General features: G+C 36.5%; 1 protein-coding gene and 2 pseudogenes across 1 annotated transcript; 2 read left to right on the top strand and 1 right to left on the bottom strand.

Annotated features, from left to right (window-relative positions):
- The first annotated feature begins 210 nt into the window (after positions 1–210).
- On the top strand, positions 211–1,173 carry LOC138434509 (olfactory receptor 13C8-like). The gene has a single exon (XM_069579344.1). It carries the CDS (start codon positions 211–213, stop codon positions 1,171–1,173), a length of 963 nt encoding a protein of 320 aa, XP_069435445.1.
- Positions 1,174–9,556: 8,383 nt separating this feature from the next.
- Positions 9,557–10,452, top strand: LOC138434508 (olfactory receptor 13C3-like; annotated as a pseudogene).
- Positions 10,453–14,492: 4,040 nt separating this feature from the next.
- Positions 14,493–17,451, bottom strand: LOC138434487 (olfactory receptor 13F1-like; annotated as a pseudogene).
- Between the last annotated feature and the right edge of the window lie 234 nt (positions 17,452–17,685).

Raw genomic sequence — 17,685 nt, 5'->3', positions numbered from 1 at the left:
ATTACAGTATTCTTGCCTGGGGAATCCCATGGATAGAGGAGTCTGGTGAGCTACAGGCAATGGGGTCACAAAGAGTTGGACACAACTGAGCAACTAACACTTTAATAACAAAGAATATGATTCTTAAAACAGGAGCTCTTGGAAACACTGTATTAACAAATATCTATTGTATTATCTCTAGAGTGCTGTTGGAGAAAGGATATCCACAATATGGGAAGAACCAATGATTCCGTGTTGAGAGAATTTGTTCTGACTGGGCTTTCTGCTCACCCAGAGCTCCAGACAGTTTTCTTTGTCCTAGTTCTGTGTATGTACCTGATGATCCTGCTGGGAAATGGAGTCCTTATCTCTGTAATCATCTGTTATTCTCATTTGCACACCCCCATGTATTTCTTCCTCTGTAATCTTTCCTTCCTGGACATTTGCTATACAAGCTCCTCTGTTCCATTAATTCTTGACAGTTTTCTTACAGTAAGGAAAAGGGTTTCCTTCTCTGGATGCATGGTGCAAATGTTTCTCTCTTTTGCCATGGGATCCACAGAGTGTGTACTTCTAGGCATGATGGCACTTGACCGCTATGCGGCCATCTGCTACCCACTGAGATACTCTGTCATCATGAGAAAAGGTGCTTACGTATCCATGGCAGCTGGATCCTGGGCTGCAGGTATTGTTGACTCAGTGGTGCAGACATCTCTTGCAATGCAATTACCATTCCGTGCTGACAATGTAATCAACCATTTCGTTTGTGAAATTCTGGCTATCCTAAAATTAGCCTGTGCTGATATTTCAATTAATGTGATCAGCATGGCAGGGTCAAATCTGATTGTTCTAGTTATTCCATTGCTAGTAATTTCCATCTCTTACATTTTCATTGTTGCCACTATTCTAAGAATTCCTTCCACTGAAGGAAAACGTAAGGCCTTCTCCACCTGCTCAGTCCATCTTACAGTAGTGATTGTATTCTTTGTAACAATCTTCTTCATGTATGCTAAGCCCAAATCTAAAAGCTCCGCTGGTACAGATTATCAAGACATCATTGAGGCCCTCATCTCTCTCCTCTATGGAGTGATGACCCCCATGCTCAATCCTCTCATCTATAGTCTGAGGAATAAGGATGTAAAGATTGCTGTGAGGAACTTGCTGGGTAGGAAAAACTTCTCTGATGGAATATGAATTATGATTTATACTATATAACTCAGAATTCAAAGCTGCTGCAGACACAAAATTCAAATAGAGAAGATTACCATGAGAAAACAATTTCACAAAGTGTCATTCCAAACTATAAGATATTTTAAACAGTGCTACAAGATCACTGAACTGCAACTGTCGCTTCAGGCCATGTCTTTCTCCAGATATATGATGAGGAATGTGATGGCAGGATCATTCAGTTTCAGTTCAGTCACTGACTCTTTGCAACCCCATGGACTGCAGCAGACCCAGCTTCCCTGGCCATCAACAACTCCTGGAGCTTGCTCAAACTGATGTCCATTGAGTCAGTGATGCCATCCAACCATCTCATCCTTTGTCGTCCCCTTCTCCTCCTGCCTTCTATCTTTCCCAAAATCAGGTTCTTTTCCAATGAGTCAGTTCTTCCCATCAGGTGGTCAAAGTATTGGAGTTTCACCTTCATCATCAGTCCTTCCAATGAATATTCAAGACTGATTGATTTCCTTTAGGATTGACTGGTTTGATCTCCTTGCAATCCAAGGGACTCTCAAAGTCTTCTCCAACACCACAGTTCAAAAGCATCAATTCTTCAGCACTCAGCCTTCTTTATAGTCCAACTCTCACACCCATACACGACTACTGGAAAAACCATAGCTTTGACTAGACGGACCTTTGCTGGCAAAGTAATGTCTCTGCTTTTTAATATGCTGTCTAGGTCGGTCATAACTTTTCTTCCAAGGAGCAAGCATCCTTTAATTTCATGGTTGCAGTTACCATCTACAGTGATTTTGGAGCTCCCCAAAATAAAGCTCACTGTTTCCACTGTTTCCCCATCTATTTGCGATGGGACTGGATGCCATGATCTTCGTTTTTGAACAATGAGTTCTAAACCAGCCTTTTCTACTCTCCTCTTTCATCAAGAGGCTCTTTAGTACTTTGCTTTCTGCCTTAAGGAGGCAGGATCATATGATAGCTCTATTTTTACTTTTTAAAGGAACCTCCATACTGTTCTCCATAGTAGCTGCAACAATTTACAACAGTGTAGGAGGGTTTCCTTCTCTCCACATCCTCTACAGCACTTGTTTGTTGATTTCTTGATGATAACCATTCTGACTGCTATGAGGTGATATTTAAATATAGTCTTGATTTGCATTTCTCTAATAATTAGCAATGTTGAACATCTTTTCATGTGCCTCTTGGCCATCTGTATGTCTTTTTTGGAGAAATGTTTATTTAGTTCTTCTGCCTATTTTGATTGGGTTGTTTGCTTTGATGATTAAACCATATGAGCTGTTTTTAAATTTTGAGACTAATACCTTGTCAGTCACATCATTTGCAAATATTTTCTCACATTGTGTGTCTTGCCTTTTAGTTTTGCTTCACAGTTTCCTTAGCTGACCAAAAGCTTTTGAATTTAATTAGGTCCCACTCATTTTACTCTGAGAGACAGAACATATATTGCTGTCATTTATGTTAGAGTGTTCTGCCTATGTTTTCCTCTAAGAGTTTGTCCATTTACAGATGAATAGGAAAAGAAAATGTGATATATATATATATATATATATATATATATATATATATACACAATGGAATATTACTCAGCCATTAAAAAGAATGAAATAATGCCTTTTGCAGTAACATGGACAGAACTAAAGATTGTCATACTGAGTGAAATAAGTCAGACAGCAAAAGTGAAATATTGTATATCACTTATATATGGAAAAATAAAACTGATACAACAGAACTCCTTTATAAAATGGAGAGTCACAGACTTACAGAACAAATGTATGGTTACTAAAGGGTGGTATGTGGGAATATTTAAGGAGTTTGAGAATTATACTACTGTATTTAAAGTCATTAACCAACAAATACCTCTGAAATATCACACGAAACTCTGCTCAATAGTATGTAAAAACTAAATGGGAAAAGAATTTGAAGATTAATAGATACATGTAAATGTATGACTGAACCACTTTGCTGTACACCTGAGAATAACATAACATTGCTAATCAACTATACTCCAATATAAAATAAAAAGATTAAAATATATGATAAAATATATATTTATGACATATAAATATATGATATATCTTGGTTGCCAAAATATGTCTTGGTTACTGTTGTTACTTTTAGTTAGTTACTTTTTAATTTCTAACTGCAGAAATTAAACATGCTTGTGGCTTTTTAGAAAACTACTATGGAAATGCAAAATATTAAAAATCTCTTAGGAAGCCCCAGGAAAACATAATCACTCTTAAATATTTAGAAAATAATAAAGACACATGTATATTACCATATGTGAAATGGATGACCAGTCCAAGTTCAGTGCATGAAACAGGGCATACAAAGCTGGTGCACTGGGACAACCCAGAGGGGTGGGATAGGGAGGGAGGTGGGAGGAGGTTCAGAATGGGGGACCACATGTACACCCATGGCTGATTCATGCCAATGTATGGCAAAAACCACCACAATAGTGTAAAGTAATTAGCCTCCAATTAAAATGAATTAATTAATTAAAAACAAAATAATAATAAAGATTAAAAGTGTTCTAAAAGACACTTTGTAACCTAAAATAAGTAGAGCCAATTATTCAAAATCACTATGAATTAATATATCTATCATATATTTATTTTTATATTGTTCATTTATTTATAATTTCTCTCCACCAACACATAAAGCTCTTATATGATGAGCAAGAACTTTTTATCATCCTATAATATCAAAAAGATCTAGTAGAGGACATGACATATAATCAATGTTCAATAAATATTTTTTTAAAAAATAAAATGAACCACATCATGTATAAATGCTGAAATTTGTATCTGCCATATCTGAGTTAACAATGGTTTCTCAAAAAAAATATCTGATTCAATATAAAATTTTATAAATTAACTATATTAACATTTTCCCCTTCATGGATCACAGCCTTCTCATGGTGAAGGGGCTTGTGTAACTCAATGAAGCTATGAGCAATGCCATGCAGGGCCACCCAAGATGGACAGGCAAAAGTGCAGAGTTCTAACAAAACATAGTTCACTGCAGGAGGGAATGACAAACCACTCCAGTATTCTTGCTGCAAGAACCCCATGAATACGAACAATATGAAAAGGCAAGAAGATGACACAGGAAGATGAGCCTCCCAAGTTGGAAGGTGTCCAATATGTTACTGGCAAAGAGCAGAGGGCAATTACTAATAGCTTCAGAAAGAATGAAACAGGGCAAACCAGAAACGATGCTCAGCTGTGGAAGTGTCCAGTGGTGAAAGTATATTCTGATGCTATAAAGAACAATATTGCATAGGAACCTGCAATGTTAGGTACGTGAATCAAGCTAAATTAGAGGTAGTCAAGCAGGAGATGGTAAGAGTGAACATCAACATCTTAGGAATCAGTGACCTAAAATGGACAGGAATGGGAGAATTTAATTCAGATGACCATTATATTTACTGTGTGCAAGAATCCCTTAAAAGAAATGGAGTAGCCCTCAGAGTCAACAAAAGAGTCTGAAATTCAGTACTTGGGTGCAATATCAAAAATGACAGAATGATCTGTTTGTTTTCAAAACAAGCATTTCACCAAAATAGTAATCCAAGACTATGCCTGAACCACTGATGCCAAAGAAGCTGAAGTTGATCAGCTCCATGAAGACCCACAAAGAACTTTTAGAACTGATACTGAAAAAATGATATCCTTTTCATTATAGGGGATTGGAATGCAGAGGTAGGAAGTCAAGAGATATCTGAAATAACAGTGAAGTTTGATCTTGAGCTCCTTATTGCAAAATTGAATTCAATTTCTTAAATTGAAGAAAGTAGAGAAAACCACAAGGCCATTCAGATATGACCTAAATCAAATTCCTTATGATTATTCAGTGGAGGTGACAAATAGATTCAAAGGATTAGATCTGGTAGACAGAGTGCCAGAAAAACAATGGATGAAGGCTCCTAACTAAAGGAGGCAATGAACACCATCCCAAAAAAAGAAATGCAAGAAGGCAAAGTGGTTGTCTGAGGAGGTTTTACACATAACTGAAGAAAGAAAAGAAGCAAAAAGAAAGGGATAAAGGGAAAGATACAACCCAACTGAATGCAGAGTTCCAGAAAATAGAAAGGAGAGAAGAAGGGCTTCTTCGATGAAAAGTGAAAAGTAGAGGAAACAATAGGATAGCAAAGATTAGAGATCTCTTCAAGAAAACTGGAGATATCAAGGGAACATTTCATGCAAGGATGGTCACAATAAAGGACAAAAATGGTAAAGACCTAACAGAAGAAGAGATTAAGAAGAGTTGGCAAGAATACACAGAAGTATATGCAAAAAATTCTTAATGGCTGGGATAACCATGATAGTGTGGTCACTCACCTAGAACCAGACATCCTGGAGTATGAAGTCAAGTGGGCCTTAGGAAGCATTATTATGAACAAAGCTTGTGGAGGTTATGCAATTCCAACTAAGCTATTTCAAATCCTAAAAGATGATGCTGTTAAAGTGTTACAGTTAATATGCCCACAAATTTGGAAAATAGCAATGGCCACAGGACTGGAAAAGGTGTTTTCATTCCAATCCCAATCTTTGGCACTTTTCAAACTACCAAAAGAATTTTCAGACTACCGGACAATTGTGCTCATTTCACATGCTAGTAAGGTCATGCTCAAAATCCTTCAGGCTAGGCTTCAACAGTACATGAACTGAGAACTTCCAGATGTACAAGATGGGTTTAGAAAAAGCAGAAAAACCAGAGATCAAATTGGTAATATATGTTGGATCACAGAGAAAGGAAGGGAATTCCATAAAAACATCTACTTCTGCTTCATTGACTATGCTAAAGCCTTTAACTGTGTGGATCACAACAAATTGTGGAAAATTCTTAAAGAGATAGGAATACCAGACCACCTTACCTGACTCCTGGGAAACCTATATGCAGGTCAAGAAGCAACAGTCAGAACAGGACATGGAACAATGAACTGGCTCAAAATTGGGAAAGATGTAAGATAAGGGTGTATTTTGCCACCCTGTTTATTTACTTTTTTTTTTCATTTTTTTTTTTAGTTTTTTATTTTTTTAATTTTAAAATCTTTAATTCTTACATGCGTTCCCAAACATGAACCCCCCTCCCACCTCCCTCCCCATAACATTACTTTACATGCAGAGTACATCATGTGAAATGCCAGGCTGGATCAAGATTGTTGAGAAAAATATCAACAACTTCAGATATGCAGAAGATATCACTCAACAGAAAGTGAAGAGGAACTAGAGAGCCTCTTGATGAGGGTGAAAGAGGAGAGTGAAAAAGCTGGCTTGAAATTCAACATTCAGAAAACTAAATTCACAGCATCTGGTCTCATCAGTTCAGTTCAGTCGCTCAGTCATGTCCGACTCTTTGCGACCCCAAGAATGGCAGCATGCCAGGCCTCTCTGTCCATCACCAACTCCTGGAGTTCACTCAGACTCACGTCCATCGAGTCAGTGATGCCATCCAGCCATCTCATCCCCTGTCATCCCCTTCTCCTCCTGCCCTCAATCCTTCCCAGCATCAACAGAAATCCCAGGGCTGATCTCCTTCAGAATGGACTGGTTGGATATCTTTGCAGTCCAAGGGACTCTCAAGAGTCTTCTCCAACACCACAGTTCAAAACTATCAATTCTTCAGTGCTCAGCTTTCTTCACAGTCCAACTCTCACATCCATACATGACCACTGGAAAAACTATAGCCCTGATTAGACGGACCTTTTTGGCAAAGTCATGTCTCTGCTTTTGAATATGCTATCTAGGTTGGTCATAACTTTCCTTCCAAGGAGTAAGCATCTTTTAATTTCATGGCTGCAATCACCATCTGCAGTGATTTTGGAGCCCCAAAAAATAAAGTTTGACCCTGTTTCCACTGTTTCCCCATCTATTTCCCATGAAGTGATGGGACCAGATGCCATGATCTTTGTTTTTTGAATGTTGAGCTTTAAGCCAAAATTTTCACTCTCCTCTTTCACTTTCATCAAGAGGCTTTGTAGTTCCTCTTCACTTTCTGTCATAAGGGTGGTGTCATCTGCATATCTGAGGTTATTGATATTTCTCCCAGAAATCTTGATTCCAGCTTGAGCTTCTTCCAGCCCAGCATTTCTCATGATGTACTCCACATATAAGTTAAATAAGCAGGGTGACAATACACAGCCTTGAAGTACTCTTTTCCCTATTTGAAACCAATCTGTTGTTCCATGTCCAGTTCTAACTGTTGCCTCCTGACATGCACACAGATTTCTCAAGAGACAGATCAAGTGGTCTGGCATTCCCATCTCTTTCAGAATTTTCTACAATTTGTTGTGATCCACACTGTCAAAGGCTTTAGCATAGTCAATAAAGCAGAAATAGATATTTTTTCTGGAACTCTCTTGCTTTTTTGATGATCCAACAGATGTTGGCAATTTGATCTCTGGTTCTTCTGCCATTTCTAAACCCAGCTTGAATATCTAGACATTCACGGTTCACGTACTGTTGAAGCCTGGCTTGGAGAATTTTGAGTACTATGTTACTAGCATGTGGAGATGTATGCAATTGTGCGGCAGTTTGAGCATTCTTTGGCATTGCCCTTCTTTAGGATTGGAATGAAAACAGACCTTTTCCAGTCCTGAGGCCACTGCTGAGTTTTCCAAATTTGCTGGCATATTGAGTGCAGCACTTTCAAGGCCTCTATCATATATTTATTCCCAGAGAAAATGTAGGTTGAAAATTGTACCTACAGTCAAACTTAAATATTTATACCAAATAAAATATATCCTGTCCAACCAACCCTTCATACTCCCTTGGAAATGTATATTATGAAGTAGGTAACAGATTGAATTGGATGAAAGTCCTCCTCTCCACAGCAAATAGATACATAAACATGCTATTATGCTGACTGAATTGTCTCATCATTGTAAACTGGACATTTCAAAGAAAGCAGCATAACCTGTTGGCAAGTGACTATTACTGACAGAAATTGTCAATCCTATATCAGAAGTATACTTACTGTTTGAGAAACCTAACTAAAACCCATACATTGGATCAAGATGTTACCTCTAGGGATATTTATTAAGCTAGGTAGACTGTCTTGAGGATGAAGAGTTGTTTTCAAAATTGTGCTCTTTTACTTATTTATTATAAAGAAGGTCATCTGCTAATATTTACTCTTTAAATGTTTTCAAATTAAAATCTTTTTCTCCATACTCTATGGCACACAACTCAGATCTAGAGCCAATCTCTAATTTCTGTTTTGGAAAATGTTGAGCATAACTGAAAATTCAACAAATGGAAGAGGAAAAACTTTTATATGGACAGAACTAAAAGGTAACTCTTTTGTGTGTGATTTTGTTCTTTGTATTTTTAAAATCTAAAGAACCCAAAACTCATTGCAATACACTTACTCAGAAGTCTCACCAATATATTTAGTTTTGCATTGTCTGCTCTTCAATTACAGTCCTACATAGAATTGAAACACCAATGTTACGCTCCAAGTTATCAATGAGAGATGGTCTAAAAGGCCTTGCTATTCATGTGCTTCTAGACGATCAGCATCAACACCATCTGGAAACATGTTCATAAATTCAGATCTCAGATATCACTTGAGATCCACTGATTGAGAATCTTTTACAAAGATTTCCCATGTGACTCATCTGTATATTAAAGTTATAAACACTCCACTAGATGGGTGGTTTTCTTCCTCAGTTGTGCAATAGAATCATCTGGCGAGCACTATTTTAAAAGAGGCCTTATTCTCACTCCTTAGACAACTGGCATAATTTTGGGAGGGCAATAACCAGGCAGGTAAAAAAGGAGGGATGTAAATCAGAAAAGGTAGATATGAATAGCAATTTATTACTTATTGTGTATAAATGTGTTAAAATAATTTTTAAACATATTCTATGAAATTTATTTTCCTCAGGGAATTATAGTAATGATTAAATAAGTAATACATGTGAGCATATTAATAAATTACACAACCCGAAACTAATGCTACTGTTAATGACTGACATGATACAAACAAATAAATCAATAGTCTTAAGATATTAAGAATGGTATTTCCAAAATAACACTTATCATAGTACATCTGTGGTTCAACTAAGTCAGAAATAACAAACTTTTAAAAATGCAAATAGTTCTTCCCTGTCTCAGAACCTCTCTATCAAAATCTCAGGAAATAGAACACAGGAGTTTGTGTTTTTAATAAACTACCAATGTAAATATCGTGTAACTTCTACTCCATAATTTATAAGCAGGAAGAGGAATATAAAAACCTAATTTCACAACTAAAACCAACCAGCTACTTTCCCTTCCTTCAATGATCTCTTGCTTCATATGATAATATTGTATAGACCCCTTAACACCTACATCTCTTCTGCAATACTCAGGTATGCAAAAGTAAAATGGAAAGAAGCAATTCAACAGGCACTGAGTTCATTCCTCAGGGACTTTCTGAGTACCCAAGAGCCGAAAAATTCTTTTCTGTCATACTCTTGGTGATGTACCTAGCGATCCTCCTAGGGAACAGCACTTTGATCATCCTCACTCTCCTGGATTCCCACTTTTACATCCCTATATACTTCTTTCTTGGTAACCTTTCCTTTCTTGATATTTTGTGCACATCCTCCTTTATCCCCTCAACAATAACACACTTTCTATCAGGGGAAAAAAAATCTCTGTCACTAGGTGTGTTGTTCTGATATCTGTCTCCTTCACCATGGCCTCCACAGAGTGTGTGATCCTAGCAGTGATGGCACATGATTGTTGCATAGCCATCTGCATGCCTTTGAGGTACCCTATCATCATGAGCAAGGCACTTTGTATTCAAATGGCAGTTCTCTCATGAAGATGGGGCTTTCTCAACTCATTGACACAATTCTTGCAGTACACTTACCCTTCTGTGAAAACGTCATCAATCATTTTGTTTATGAAATATTGGCCTTTCTCAAGCTGGCTTACACAGATATTTCCTTGAATGAGATTACTCTAATGTTTGGCAGTGTACTATTTTTGTTTGTTTCATTACTATTGATTTTCATCTCCTACATTTTCATCCTTTCTATTGTACTAAGAACCAATTCATCTGGAGGAAGAAAAAAGGCTTTTTCCACCTGCTCAGCCCACATTACAGTGGTGACTGTGTTTTATGTGCCAATCATCTTAATGTATATAAACCAAGTCCAAAGACGCTTCTTTGGACAAACTGATTGCCATGTTCTATGCAGTAGTCACACCCATGCTCAGTCCTATCATCTATAGCCTAAAAAATACAGAGGTGCATGGTGCCATGAGAAAATAGACAACTAGACTGCTTCTGAAGGAAAGGATAAGGAACTTACAACTTTGAGCTTATGCACAAAATAAGCTCATATATTTGAGGCAAGGTTTTCAATACAAGCAGAACAAAGAAACTAAAGGATATATGTAAAATCACAGAATCTAAAAATTGGAAGGAAATTTCAAAGTAATAATCTGATTTTATCTTTTATGAAAATAAGGACAACTAGTGTTAGAAGTGGAAGTAAACTTTTAGAACAAAAAAAAATGTGAAATTGTGTTTTCCAAAAAAACTTAACAAGTAAAACATATTTCACTCCCCTTTTTGAGAGAACTATAGGAGTTCATGTTTTTTTCTGTTAATTACTCATTTTTGTTTTACCCAGGGACTGAATCTGGCCCCAACCTAATTTTTCTACTACAAATTTTTCCTCCTTTTTTCCCTTTCTGTGTTTATCCCACCCCCTCTGCACACACTATGCTGTATTCATTATGTAGTTATCCAAATATATCATGTTCTTTCACATTTAATGACAATAGTATATGTCAGTTCATTCCTATCATGATATATTCCCCATGGTGGCATCACAGTCATCTAATTAAATACAATTTGAGTGTTATTTACTCTGAAAATCCTTCCAAAATTTACTCAATGGAAAAGTACTATTTACAATAGCCAAGATATGGAAGAAACCTAGGTGTCCATTGACAGCTAAATGGATAGAGAGATGTGGTGTGCATATATATATATATATATATATATATATATATATACACACACAGAGACTGTCACAAAAAGAACAAAATTTTGCCATTTGTAGCAACGTGGATGGACCTAGAGCTTAGTGAAATGAGTCAGAAAACAAAAAATACTCTGTTGTCACTATTACGAAGAATCTAAAAAATAAAATAAATGAGTGTATGCAACAAAACAGTAAGACACAGATACAGAGAACAAACTAGAGGTCACCAGTGTCTGATCACCAAACATGTGTGGGAGGAACAAGATGGGCTATAGGACTAAGAAACACAGACTACTATTTACAAAATAAGTGAGAAACAGGATATATTATGCAGAAGAGGCAAATATATCCATTGTTTTGTATAAATAAATTGAATATATTCTATTAAAATATTGAATCACTATCTTGTATTCCTGAAACTAATAGAATACTATAAATCAACTATATTTTAATAAAACAGAAGGAAAGATAAAAATAAGGAGACAAAGATACACTAGCATAATTCAATCATGTATTAGAATGATTTGCATATGCATGTATTCTGAGCGATGGGAGTAATTAAGGACAGTTTTCCCAGAACCTATAACTTCTTCTTATTCTTAGAAATGTTATCACATACATTTTGTTTGTAGTTTTGCCCACTAAGCATATGGACAAATACTGAAAGTAAAATTGAACTTGTGATCATTTTCATCTTGTAAGAAGTAGAGTGTTAGTGTGTTATTTTCAGTTCAGTTCAGTCACTCAGTCGTGTCCAACTCTTTGCAACCCCATGGAATGCAGCATGCCAGGCTTCCCTGTCCATCACCAACTCCCAGAGTTTCCTCAGACTTATGTCCATCGAGTTGGTGATGCCATCCAACCATCTCATTGTCTGTCATCCCCTTCTCTTCCTGCCTACAATCTTTCCCAGCATCAGGGTGTTTTCCAAGGAGTCAGTTTTCGCATCAGGTGGCCAAAGTATCGGAGCTTCAGCTTCAGCTTCAACATCAGTCCTTCAGTGAATATTCAAGGAGTCAGTTTTCGCATCAGGTGGCCAAAGTATCGGAGCTTCAGCTTCAGCTTCAACATCAGTCCTTCAGTGAATATTCAGGACTGGTTTCCTTTAAGATTGACTGATTTGATCTCCTTGCAGTCCAAGGGACTCTCAAGAGTCTTCTCGAACACCACAGTTCAAAAGCATCAATTTGTCTGTGCTCAGCTTTCTTTATAGTCTAATTTATCCATACATGATTACTGGAAAAACCATAGCTTTGGCTAGATGGACGTTTGTCGGCAGAGTAATGTCTCTGCTTTTTAACATGCTGTCTAGGTTTATCACAGCTTTTCTTCCAAGGAGCCATTGTCTTTTAACTTCATGTCTGCAGTGATTTTGGAGCACCAAAAAATAAAAGTCTCTCACTGTTTCCATTGTTTCTCCCCTCTATTTTCCATGAAGTGATGGGACCAGATGCCATGATCGTTGTTTTTTGAATGTTGAATTTTAAGTCAGCTTTTCAACTCTCCTCTTTCACTTTCATCAAGACTCTGTAGTTCCTCTTTGCTTTCTGTCATAAGGGTGGTGTCAACTGCATATCTGAGGTTATTGATATTTCTCCCAGCAATCTTGATTCCAGCTTCTGCTTCATCCAGCCCAGGGACTAATAAAAAATCATTATCAATTGACTGCTGCTTTCATATTTATTCAATATTTTCTCATTTGACTGTCATGTCAGCCTCATAATTATCTCTCATGATTGTCATGTCAGTAGTCAGTAGGCATACTCTGCCCATATTCCAAACTAAATAACCAAACCATAGATATGTCAAGTTAGGTTTTTCCAAGGTCACACAGATAAGACATGGAGGAGTACAAATGCAATCCTGAGTTATTTGGTTCTAAAGCCCATGATTTTCCATAACATCACACAGATATTCCTGTGGTAGCAATAATTAAGTTGACAAGTATTGATTTTGTAAGCCAGAAGCATAACAGTTCTTTCCACAGAAGTGTAGATTAAACCTCTGAATGAAGGTAGAATGAGTGAGAATGATTGGCTGAAATTAATAATTGCTTTAAATCCAATCACTGTGTTAGTTGTTATTTATGTTTACTCTCCTTCCTCCTTGGCACATAGAGTGCTAGTCATTCTTCTCTACAATTATGTCCACTCTTTCATTCTTCTACTCTTCCCATGGCCATAGAACATTGTCCCAAGGCATTAATACAATAACCACAACCTATCTGCCTGTTTTGATGAGGTTGTTACTCTTTGGACAGACTAGTTCAACCTTTAGTGTGATTTTCTCACTTGCTCTAAGATTTACCCTCTAAAGCTTCTCTGTCTTTCTGCGAGTGGTAATTTTCAGCTTGAGTTAAAGCCATCACTATAATTCCATTAGCTCTGTGACATCTCCATGATAAAGGGTAAATTAGATGCGCATATCAACTTCACATTTAAGTAACTGGTCCACAGGCAGAATATAAATGTTACAAAAGCTGCTAACTGTACATTTTGTAATTACTCATATATTGTGGTTTATAGAATAAGGTATCTTCATACATTTCAATATTTTATGTCAATTTAATGAGTCTGGGGTATTGTAAATTCTATAATATAGGGTTAATATCTTGCCTTTCTTCTCTAAATGTTAATAGTTCATTCATATTCTTGGATTTAAACAACCAGGCATCTGAAAAAAGTACAACAGAAATGAGCTGATTGTTTCACTGAGGTACTCTGTAGTTTATTTGAGTTAATAATATAAAGTCAGCACTCTATGACAAACAACATATCATTAAACTCTGATTTTTTTGTTCATGATGATACATCTCCACCCCAGTTTTATTTAGGATTGTTTTATGCAGACTTTTTATATTTGTACATGGACATTCCCACACATCTATCTGGATACAAAAGCATACCCAAATATGTAAAACAAAACCACACATTTATAGAATATATGATTGCTATCATCAAATGTCACTATTCAGAAAAATGGTTAATCATAAATTAGCTCAAAAATCTACTAGTTACTATGCTTATATAGTACATATTTATAATACTGAATGCTTAATGATTGGCTACACTGACATTAGTTAATTTTATATTCTAACTCCCTGAAATAAAATTTGTCATCATTAAAATCTATGTAAGAGTTTGAGATATACTTATATATTTTTATATTATCTAACAACTTCAATTATAGATGAAGAAACAGACTTAGAAAACCACACGTCACATTTGAAATGAGTGTATTCCCCAATTCCAAAGTTCTGATGTACCTTGACCACTAAACATTCCCTAAATTTATGTGTTTTCACATGTGCTTATCAATGTTATTTGCCACTGGGGACTAAGAAAGTACAAAAGGGGTTTTTAATCAGCATCTTTTTCACAGCTGTTTTCATCTCTTTGTTGCTTAGACTATAGATGATTGGATTCAATTTGAGGGTTAAAATCACATAGAGTAGAGCCATAAATTTATCTATTTCTTGTCAATCTACAGCTGAGGGCTTCAGATACATGGAGAGAGCTGTCCCACAGAACAAATCCACTACACTCAAGTGGGCTGCACATGTTGAAAAGGCTTTGCTTCAACCATTCACTGAGCTGATTCTTAGGATGCTGGAGAGGATGGACACTCAAGAAATAAAAATGAGCAGAATCAGCACAAGAAAGAAGTACACTGATCACCAACATGATTAACTGAAACTTTGAAGTGTCTACACAAGCCAATTTTAGGACAGCCAGAATCTCACAAACGAAATGACATCTTCTTCCACTCAAAGACAGCTGCAACACAGAAACCATTTCCACCAGGGCAGTGAAGGAGCCTGTCACCCAGTAGCCAGCTGCAATCTGTACATAAACCTTCTTATTCATGATGATGAGGTATCTCGGAGGGTTACGGATGGCCACGTATCAGTCATATGTCATCACGGACAAGAGCACACACTCAGTGGAGCCCATGGCCAAAGAGAAGTACATCTGGGCAGCAACACCCTGAGAATGAGATGGAGTTTTCCCCTGAAACAAAGTTTTCCAGCATTGGAGTCAGGACAGAAGTATACCATATGTCCAGACATGGCAGGTTGCTGAGGAAGTACATGTATGTGTGTAGGTGAGAATCCAGGGCACTAAAAGAAATCACAATACTATTACCTAGTAAGGTGATCAAGTACATCAGCAAGCACAGCACAAATATGGTGATTTCAACTTTGGGATAGTGAGTAAATCCCAGGAAGGAAAAAATTAGAAATGACTGTTTGTCTTGCCCATTTTAATCCTCCTAGTCCGTCAGTAGTAGTGAATAAAAGTATACATGGCCTATATTTAAATTTTACATTCTAGCAACTTTCAAGGGGTTTTTGTTAGGAGAACTTTATTTATTTTTTTTTAGTTTTTTATTTTTTTAATTTTAAAATCTTTAATTCTTACATGAGAGCATTGCCCTCCAATATTATTAGCAATATCATATTAATTATTCACTCATTCATGCCACATTTACTAAATAAACTGAGAATCTAGAGCTGAGTTAACACAAGTCCTTCTTTCAGGCAGTTCATAATCAAATATAGGGCACAATCAATAAGAACCCTATCTCTATGTTGGGAGCAGATGATTAATCAAAAGTAGCACTGAACTTAATCAGGTCAAGGACCACAGGAGATGTGCCAAGTGAGGAGCAATTTTTTAAAAAGTTATAATGAGAGAGAGTTTGCTTGCCCTTCATAAAGCTGAAAATTATCTTATGAATAGACAGACACACTGACACAACAAACATTAGGAGATGAGACTGAGAAGATTGGCTGGAGTCCAATGACTATGCGTGTATGCGTGCTAAGTTGCTTCAGTAATGTCCAACTATAATGTCACCCAATTTTTCCCCTCAAAAAGGCAATTTGAATATGAAAATAATATTGAACCCCTTCCTTTCTTGGAAACAAAATCACTTTCCAAGTTTTAGTATTTTATTATTCAAATAAAATTTCTTACACCATATCTTACAACCAATCACATATTGAGACATATGTTTAAAATCACTTTCTAAAGAGCAGGCTTAGATGAGCCTTCACATACATAGGCCTTGTGTTCTCTTTTATCTATGTCTCTATCCTCATCTCCCAATATTATATTTCCATGCACACTTTCTGCTCTGAAATAGCAACAGACTTGTCATTCCTATACTCATCATGAATTTAACATTTCTATGTCTTTAATATATATTTTACCTCCTTGGAGTGTCTTTGTTTCCCATTTGCAATCTTGTCTTTCATAATATTACTCTTAATAACATTGTTCAATCATCAAAACCATGTACAAAAATCTTAATTGCAGTTTCATTCTTTGTACATATGTTATTGAAGTATATCGCAATGAACTATACTCAGATGTGCATGTCTTTGTTCTTCCCACCTTGCACTGTGAGCTCAAGAGCTTGTTCCCCACAGTCCAGCAAGATGATAACTTGCACTAAAGATTTTTAATAACACATTGCTTCCTTAAATATGTTAACTTCTGATACATGTAAAATGCATACAATTTTCCCATATATCTCTAAGCCAAAATAAAAACCTGAAGATTTCTCAATTAGTTTACATCTGCTTTCTTACATGTGACATTAAAGAATGTAGTTGAATTAGCTTTTAAACCTTATTTAATGTAAAATCTGAAAGGAAAGAGGATGAAGACCACGTTTACTAAAAGAAGAGGTTCCAGTCATCCTCTGTAGAGAATTAGAATGCTATCCTCAGGGTGTGAAATTTGGGCTCTAAATCAAACCATGATTCTTACTGGTACATAAAATTAGGCAAATCATCACTTGAACTTTTTGAAACTTGCTTTCCTAATCTATAGAAAGAAGATAATTCCTACCTAGTACAGATATGAAAGATCTAGATTAACTTGCTTGAGATTCTCACTCCATAATCCCAATTTCATGGTCTCTCTAATATTTCAGAGAATCACAGTAGTGCATTTATGATTTCAAGGACACCTCGCTTTCCAGAACCGTAATTGCCTGAATGCTGCTCCTGTGCTGGCCCACAGTGAGTCAAATTTTTTTAATTTATCACATTTTCCACAACCTGTTAAAATTTCAACCCCCAATCCATGTGTGAAAATAAAACACTTTACTTATTATTTCCAGAAAGGCAAGAGTTAGGCATTCCTGGTCTCTAACACCCACTTTGGTCAGTATATACCTTCACTTCCACTGAGGATTTCTCTGTTGGGCTTTCCCCACCCAGCACTCAGTTTTCCTTTCTTTTCAGTGCTCTGGCTCCCGCCCTTCATGTCCCATCTCTCCTTTCTGTCTCACTTCACCACTCTTTTGTCCACTCTCAGAAGCAAACCAATGAAGTCTTTTCCTTTTCTCATCCAGATTGAGTCCCAGTCATTTCTTCATCCTTATCTTAGATCTTTGTCAGAGTCTTCAGTACTCCAAGACATTTTACATTTCATCTTTCCCTAAAATGATTTCTGATTCCAATGCTAACATAATTAAATATTTCCCAACTAACTCCTCTC

The sequence above is a fragment of the Ovis canadensis genome, chromosome 2 (assembly GCF_042477335.2).
Source record: "Ovis canadensis isolate MfBH-ARS-UI-01 breed Bighorn chromosome 2, ARS-UI_OviCan_v2, whole genome shotgun sequence".
Lineage (NCBI taxonomy): Eukaryota > Metazoa > Chordata > Mammalia > Artiodactyla > Bovidae > Ovis > Ovis canadensis.
This window is presented reverse-complemented; position numbering and strand designations above follow the sequence as displayed.

Bases quoted from the DNA above. Each gene is read 5' to 3' on its own strand.
- LOC138434509 (XM_069579344.1), top strand. From the start codon at position 211: ATGGGAAGAACCAATGATTCCGTGTTGAGAGAATTTGTTCTGACTGGG.